Genomic DNA, 8428 nt, shown 5'->3' with positions numbered 1-8428 from the left:
GGCCAGCAGGCTGCATGCGTGCGCTCAGAGGGGGGGGGGGGGGTCGGGAGGGGGGGTGAGTGGCACGATGACCCCCATCAATCTGCCACGAGCCGGAGTGTGACAATGGCATTATCATACCAATACACCATTCAGCCTCTCAGCCAATCAGGAGGCAGCGCTTTCACTGCTCCGCACGAGCTGCAGGGTATAAAGAGAGGGAGGCAGCCGCTCTCCCACTCACTCACTCCTCTCCTGCAGACTCTCAGCTCTCAGATCCATCTCTCTCTGAACTTCTATCTCCCTGTGCGGAATAAACTTCATCCTCCTCTTCATCATCATGACTCTCGAGGAGGTTCTGATCCAGAAACCCGCTGCCCGGGCCCCGTGCACCGGCCAGGCCCTGGAGGAGGTGCTGCTGTCGGCCAAGGACAACCAGTCCCTCACCGTGGGCGTGTACGAGTGCGCTAAAGTCATGAACCTGTAAGTATGAGACTCAGCTGGAGAGAGAAAGTTCATTATTCTGCAGATTCTGGTTCTTTATTGTTTGTGTTTTTGGATGAAATCTGACGAGCTTCTCTTCCTCCTTGTGTTTCCACAGAGACCCGGACAGCGTGTCCTTCTGCGTGCTGGCCACGGACGAGCAGTTCGAGTGTGACATCGCTCTGCAGATCCACTTCACCCTCATCCAGTCCTTCTGCTTCGACAACGACATCAGCATCGTGCGTGTGAGCGACGTGCAGCGCCTGGCCGAGCTGGTTGGAGACAAGGCGGAGCAGCTGGAAGACGCGCACTGCGTCCTCATCACGGTATGTACCCTGACCTCCATCCATCCTCCTCCTCCTTCACTCCTCTGCTCCACATGTGTGTGTATGTGTGTGTGTGAGACATCTGACACTAACCCTCCTCTTCCTCCTCCTGTGTGAACAGAACCCGGCTGAGGGCTCCTGGGAGGACCCTGCTCTGGAGAAGCTGCACCTGTTCTGTGAGGAGAGCCGGCGGCTGAACGACTGGGTCCCGGAGGTCCGCCTCCCGGAGGTCAGCCTCCCCGGCCGCTGAGCTCCGGCTGCTCTCCTGCTCACAGGCTGTGAAGCTTCTTATCTGAAATACTCATCCCGATGAGGATGACCCTGTTTCTGCTCATCCCTGGATACTCCTGAGGAGGATTCCCGTCCAGGCAGCACGGCGCCGGCCCCGCGGAGGGGCCCCCGTGACCCGTCGCCTCTTGTCCCGTCCATGCCCAGATGACTCTCCTTCTTTATGTGAACGAGGTCGGGCATGCCACAAGAGGCGACTCGCGACCCTCATTCTTTGTGCGGATGAGGTTTGGAGAGGAAGGAGAAGCGAGTTCTGCGTCCTGTGGTTCCACAGAGCAAACGTCGCACGTTGACACGCATGCGCAGCAGGAGAAGAAGCGGTGCGGAGGAAGAGGCCTTTTGAAAAAGAGACTTTTTTAGAAGCGTCCTCTTCGCTGAGCAGCACGACATCAGCTGCAATCAGCGCAAATGTTTCCCACTTTCCAGAATGGTCTTAATTCTCTAAAGGTTTCACTTTAGAAATTTAACGATGACATGAAAATCCTATTTTAAAAAAGTCTTGGGAAAAGGATCTAAAGGTTTTTACTTTAGAAAATTTAACAATGATTTAAAAAAATATATTATAAAAAAAGTTTTTGGGGAAATGCATCTAAAGGTTTCACTTTAGAAATGTAACGATAACATGGAAATATTCTAAAAAAAAAAGTCTTTAAAAAAAGGATCTAAAGGTTTTTACTTTAGAGAATTTAACAATGATTTAAAAAAAATATTATAAAAAAAGTTTTTGGGAAAAGCATCTAAAGGTTTCACTTTAGAAATTTAACGATGACATGAAAATATTCTAAAAAAAAGAATTATGAAAAACGGATCTAAAGGTTTTTACTTTAGAAAATTAAACAATGACAAAAAAATATTTATTAAAAAAAAAGTTTCTGGGGAAAAGCATCTAAAGGTTTCACTTTAGATTTTTTAACAATGATTTAAAAAAAGATAAACATAAAAAACAAGAATACAATGTCTTTTCTCTTAAGGTTTCACTTTGGAAAATGGATGAATTAAAGTAAATGTACAAGATGATGTCATGAATGCTTCATGTTAGAGAAACAGAAGAATCTGCTCCTCTTGCTGGAAACTAATTTAATATTGTGAACACAAGTTGTTACAAGTTTGTGTGAAATGATGAATAAAAAAAACAACAAATCATATTCTCGGTCGTTATGTGTTTATTTACTTTCTCTCCTGAACAACACGCGTCATCAGGGAGTTGTGTGATTGGATGAAGTTTCACGCGCGCGCGGCTGTCATCTGCTCACCGAATGAAGCCCCGCCCTCTCCCGCCCCCCCACAGCTCATTTGCATATGTATGGAGCGGATCACAATGGCTCCGCTCCGGGCCTGTCAGCTCCAGCGGTCCGCACAGAGAGGCCTTTGTCCGGGCTGCAGATGTCTCCGCAGCCACGCCATCTGCCGCTGGGGGGGGGGGACCAGGGCCGGGAGGAGGTGTCCGTGGGTCTCCAGTGCCTGGGGGGGGCACCCGGGCCTGGGTCTGACTGGTTTGGGCCGGTTGTGGAGGGTCCGAGTATCATCTGGTGTCCTGCCAGCTGCTGTCGGGACTATTGTTTGCTGGCAGGCACTTGGTGAAACTTTGGTAAACAGGCCACAGAGAGGGGGGGGGGGGGCGGTCAGCATCAGCAGCTGCTCTGTAGCTCAACAATGAAAACCTGCGTCACACACACACACACACACACACACACACACACACACACACACATCAGCCTTTCAACACATTAATTCTCCTTTCAGAGACTAAACGAGTCTTTTCAAACTCACACAACTGGTTTCACTGGGTCCAAGTTTTCTCTTTTCCTTTGTCACAATTTCCAAAACCCTGCGTGCACACAAGGAAAGATGCACAAAATGCACGTGCACAAATATAATATTTTGCATGAAAGAGTTTATGCATTAAAGACAACGAACATAACTTGTTGTTTTTTGGTTCATATCAGTGTAAAGTCTGCACGGTTTCAATGGGTTTCAATGGGTCCAAGTTTTCTCTTTTCCTTTGTCTTCTGCACATTTTCCAAAACCCTGCGTGCACACAAGGAAAGATGCACAAAATGCATGTGCACAAATGTTATATTTTGCATGAAAGTGTTTATGCATTAAAGACAATGAACCTAACTTGTTGTTTTTTGTTTCATATCAGTGTAAAGTCTGCACGGTTTCAATTGGTGTACGTTTTCTCTTTTCCTTTGTCATCTGCACAATTTCCAAAACCCTGCGTGCACACAAGTAAAGATGCACAAAATGCATGTGCACAAATGTTATATTTTGCATGAAAGAGTTTATGCATTAAAGACAATAGAGATGACTTGTTGTTTTTTGTTTCATATCACTGTAAAGTCTGCACGGTTTCAATGGGTTTCAATTGGTTTCATTTGGTCCAAGTTTTCTCTTTTCCTTTGTCATCTGCACAATTTCCAAAACCCTGCGTGAACAAAAGGTAAGGTGCACAAAATGCACTTGCACACACATAATATTTTGCATGAAAGGGTTTATGCATTAAAGACAATGAACATATCTTGTTGTTTTTTTGTTTCCTATCAGTGTAAAGTCTGCACGGCTGCAGGAACCTGAACAAGTCATCAGACGACTCCATGAAGCCAGTTTTGTTCCCTGAAATAAGAATGAAAGAAGAATGACGTGGTGAAAAGCCAGATCTCTGCGGCTCAGAGGGGAGAGCGGGTCAGCCACTAATCAGAGGGTCAACGGTTCAATCCCTGGTTCCTTCGATCCCCGTGTCAAAGAGTCCTCGGGCCACATAGAGAAAGTGCTGCAGGTGAATGCACGTATGTGACTTGCAAAAACGTTAGAGCACTTATCAAATCTGGAAAAGCTCTTTAGAAAACATTCTCAACCTCAGGGTCAGGACCCAGATTTACTTATAATTTTTTAATCTTCTGATTCTTTCGACCTCGTTAGGCCTGAAAAGTAAAATCAGTCTTTAGTGAAACTGCAGACGACTCAGACGCTGAACCTGAGAGGTTTCCAGCAGCTTGGCTTTATTTTGAAGGGATCACAAGCCATAAAAAGTTTTAAATCACTTTAAAATGATAGAATTACAAAATGTACAGTGTTGCTTTTGCCAGAAAATGTATAAGAAGAACATTTTGTACAGACGTTTTCATGTCATCAGGCACTTTCACAGACTGGAAGAAGAAAGACAACTTTTATACAAAAGGATTTGACGGTAAAAACTACACAGTCTCTTACACAATGAATATAAACAATATATATAATATTTAAAAAAAAAGTCCCCATGTGAACTTGTTGGTATAAAAGAATCTGTATCAAAAGAGTTTCTCTAGCCGTTGCTATGACAGCACGCAGAGCTTGGAGGTGTGTCTGAGGCTCCTGTAGGCCCCCAGCCCCTCCCTCTTCGGGTCCCTCACCATGCCTCGCACCACGGGGGGGCAGTCGCAGCCCCGGCGCTTCTGTGCTCGGTGCAGCAGGATCCGGTAAACCCCGGTGACTGGGCTGCGGCTGTCCGTGGGCCGACAGCTCCTCGGATGCACGGAGGTGAAGCCGAGCTCCTCCAGCGAGCTCCTGATCTCCTCCTCCGCCTCCTCCTCCAGGTCGCCGTACTCCGAGCCCAGAAAGCTCTGCAGGGAACTCACCGGCTCCTGGCGCACCAGCGACCAGGGGAACTCCACGGGCAGCAGCCAATCACAGCCCAGCATCTGGTCCACGGCGTAGCGGTCTTCAGGGGCTCGCTTCAGGATGCCCTTGATGAGCTTCTGGCAGGGCCCGGCCACCCAGGGCGGGAGGGTGAAGGCCCCGGCGATGATGCAGCGCCGCAGCTTGCCCATGGTTTCGGCGCGGAACGGCATGGTGCCGGTCACCATGAAGAACAGCAGGACCCCCATGGCCCACACGTCCACCGGAGGGCCCAGGTAGGACTCGTCCTTGAAGAGCTCCGGGGCAGCGTAGGGCGGCGAGCCACAGAAGGTGTCCAGGGCGTCGGAGCGGTTTGAAACCCGCGTGCTGAACCCGAAGTCGGCCACCTTCACGCAGCTGCTGGTGGTGAACAGAACGTTCTCGGCCTTCAGGTCTCGGTGGATGATGTTGATGTCGTGCTGCAGAGAGAAAACACAGGATTTAGTATGTCTTAGTATTGAACAGATCTGAGACCGTAGATGATCTGTGAGCTTTGTTTGGATTTGGTTTGTCAGAACTAGTGTTGCAAAGGGGCGGAAACTCTCCGGTAAATTTCCGGAAACTATACGGAAACTTTCCGGGAAGTTAAGCTCGGGAATTTTGAAAAAAAAAACAAAACACGCAAATTAAACGCTGAGCAATAAAAACATCATTCAAAACTCTGCACGTTGAGTTTCAACCCTCCACTGTGCATTCTTCCATCACATGCACAGATAACTCCCAGCATGCTTCACTCTACAGCAGGGCTACTGAGGCCTGCTGTAGTGTGCAGGACTAGTCAGGTAAGTTTCCATGATATTACTGGGGAAAATATATGAGCATGCTGATTGAGGATTGTTCATCTGTTCATCTAGCCTATTTCCATTCATTTATCCATCAATTGTAAAACATGTTTACAGACGATTCCAATTGTTTGGCTAACTATTTATATCTCTGGCATTGCATTAGCGTTTTTTTACAAACTTTTTTCTCATCTTATTCTACAGAACAATGCCACGTGCACTCTCTCATGTGTGGAGACATTTCACCTCATCCAATGTAGAAGGAAAGGCTGTGTACATTTGCAAATACTGTGCAAAGACCTTTGTTAAGAATGCCACAACGATGCAGAAGCATATAGTCAAGTGCCCAAAGTTTCCTCAGGGCTCAAATCAGCCTATGACAAAACAAAATGTTTATATTTATGTCTGTATATGACAAGGTAAATACAGTTAGTATAAATTACACACAACATTTCCAGTTTATTCCCATTAATTCCCGTATATTCCCGTATATTCCCGTTAATTCCCGTTAATTCCCATGGAAAGTTTCCAACTTTGAATATTCCCGGAATTTTGCAACCCTAGTCAGAACTGCTAACCATGTATTTGATGGCAGAGAGGATCTGGGCGAAGATGATCTTGCTGGTGTTGTCGATACATTTCCCCTCGTTGCAGATCTTGTTGTGGAGGTCTCCTCCTCCTGCGTACTCCAGCACCAGGTACAGGCGGCTGGGCGTCTCCACCACCTCGTACAGACGCACCACGTTGGGGTGCTGCAGGAACTCCATGCTGCTGATCTCCTTGGAGAGCAGCCGCTGGGCCTGAGCGTCCAGACGCGTCTTATCCAGGACCTTCAGGGCCACTTTGTCTACGAGATGAAGATGAGGACAAGGAGGTCTTATTACCATGTGGTTGCAGAAGGAAAGGATCACAGGCTAAAGTCATGTGACTCCTACAGGTGTGATGAACAGGTGGATCGTTGTTTTACCTTTAGCCAGAGCGTGGAACGCCATCTTGACCCTGGAGAAGGTCCCGCACCCGATCTCCCCCCGGACCTTGTAGAAGCCCACCCTGCGGCCTATGGTCAGCTCCTTGATGGTCTTCTTGTCCTTGCACATGTCCGTGGTGAGCTTCTGCAGGGGGGTGCGTGGCGGGGGGGTCTCGGCCTCCTCATCCTCGGACTCTGCGAAGGAGCTGTCTGTCAGGCTGTACTGGCAGTGGTGGAACTTGGGGCTCGCCACCTGGTACTGGCCTCCATGCATCTCTGTAGCAGGCTGGAGATTCACAGACAGGATACATGTCTCAAAACATAAACAATACTAACAGACACATGAACGAGCTCTAAATACGACTTTTTCTATGTCTCATCCCTCAAGGTCGACAAATTAAATAAATAATCGGCCCCTTACACACCTGGCATCAACATGTGGTTTTTGTGATCCGATTACAAATGAACGGCCCTGAATTCTCTCTCTCTCTCTCTCTCTCTCTCTCTCTCTCTCTCTCTCTCTCTCTCTCTCTCTCTCTCTCTCTCTCTCTAGAGCTGCAGGATTCAGACATTTTTCAGAAATTTCGTTCACCCGGCTTTAAGAATGTGGACATTAACACATATATTATATTTTATTATATATTATACTGTATTACATCGCATATTGCAATTTGACACTGTTCACTGTTTTGCTTTTTGCATTTTGAATTTCACTTTTTACTTTACTTTTTATATCTTTTGTCTTTTATATATTTTTATATAGATATGTTTATGTCTAAATAAATGCTGCCTTGTATAAATATTAGAAAAAGTGAGTAAATAAGAAGTAAATAGTGAGTAAATATATATTGTTTTTTTATTTATTATTATTGTTTTTATTATGTGTGGTGTATTTATTGTGTTTTTATGTTTCTATGTTCATTGTATGCACCAATAACCAGAGCAAATTCCAGGTAGGTGTAAACCTACTTGGCAATAAATACCTTCTGATTCTGATTCTGACACATGAAACCCAGATCAGATCACAGAACCCACATGTTAATACCTGGTGTTCCCTGCAGACCTGCAAGTGGAAATTGCTGCAATAAGACCAAAGAAATTGGACATAATATAAACCTAATGTAAAAGACAAGGTGCTCATCTTCTTACCAAGTTCCCAAGTTGTTGCTCTGCATCAAAACAAGTCCATGGCGTCCATCACAAGCAGCCGAGCTGAGGAGGAAACATGCTTCTTTGGGCCCAACAGGAGCCTCAACAGTTACTCTTCTTCACCCATGCTGAGGTCTGACTCGATCTCATCCCACTGAGCCGACGGCTGCCATCGCTGCTGTTCCTCCTCGGTGCACCGGTGGGAACAGCGGAGTGGAGGGGGCACGCTAACAGTCGAGTGAACAGCCTGGACGAGCTTCCCTGGCGTCACTCTCAGCCGCTCACCTCTCTCTGTCTTTCACCCTCTCCTCCTCACTGAGGAACCAGGGATTAAGATGGTGTCATGAACTCTAATCCTGTTGTAATGTAAGACCGTCCCAATCCCTTCAAACACTTAACATCAGGCCAGGGAGGTCGAAACAAGGCTGGAAACACTCAGCAGAAGACGAATGTGTGCACGTATTAGTATCTACTGTACATATGACAGTATGCATTGGATCGCAGGAGCAGGAGAACAAACCCGTGTGAGAGACATGTCTCTGTTGTGCAGCTACGCTTGATCTCCTGGCTTTCTTGAAGATGAAATCTTATGCAACAGCATTAGGGCAATGTTCCCATCGAGATTAGCTGAGCACAGCAGATCAAGAGATTACAAGCAGGAGGTCAACACTTCAGCAGGTGGAGCGTCTTCCTTCAGGTGTGTTTGTCCCTGTGAGCCACAGTGGACGGGAGGGACCATCGAGAAGACATCAAGATGTGAATAAGAGCACAACTTTTCTTTCGTGTCATCATATAAA

The 8428-nt window shown here is 46.7% G+C and overlaps 2 protein-coding genes across 2 annotated transcripts; one reads left to right on the top strand and one right to left on the bottom strand.

Annotated features, from left to right (window-relative positions):
* Positions 1 to 319: 319 nt before the first annotated feature.
* gadd45gb.1 (growth arrest and DNA-damage-inducible, gamma b, tandem duplicate 1) lies at positions 320 to 1208 on the top strand. The gene is made up of 3 exons (XM_061075815.1): positions 320 to 462; positions 581 to 788; positions 910 to 1208. Exons 1-3 carry the CDS (start codon positions 320 to 322, stop codon positions 1036 to 1038), a joined length of 480 nt encoding a protein of 159 aa, XP_060931798.1. The 3' UTR covers positions 1039 to 1208.
* Positions 1209 to 4390: 3182 nt separating this feature from the next.
* nim1kb (NIM1 serine/threonine protein kinase) lies at positions 4391 to 6756 on the bottom strand. The gene is made up of 3 exons (XM_061079770.1): positions 6483 to 6756; positions 6094 to 6362; positions 4391 to 5152 (listed from the first exon to the last, which is right to left on the bottom strand). Exons 1-3 carry the CDS (start codon positions 6754 to 6756, stop codon positions 4391 to 4393), a joined length of 1305 nt encoding a protein of 434 aa, XP_060935753.1.
* Positions 6757 to 8428: the final 1672 nt, after the last annotated feature.

This window comes from Limanda limanda, chromosome 1, assembly GCF_963576545.1.
Source record: "Limanda limanda chromosome 1, fLimLim1.1, whole genome shotgun sequence".
NCBI classification, from domain to species: Eukaryota; Metazoa; Chordata; class Actinopteri; order Pleuronectiformes; family Pleuronectidae; genus Limanda; species Limanda limanda.
This window is presented reverse-complemented; position numbering and strand designations above follow the sequence as displayed.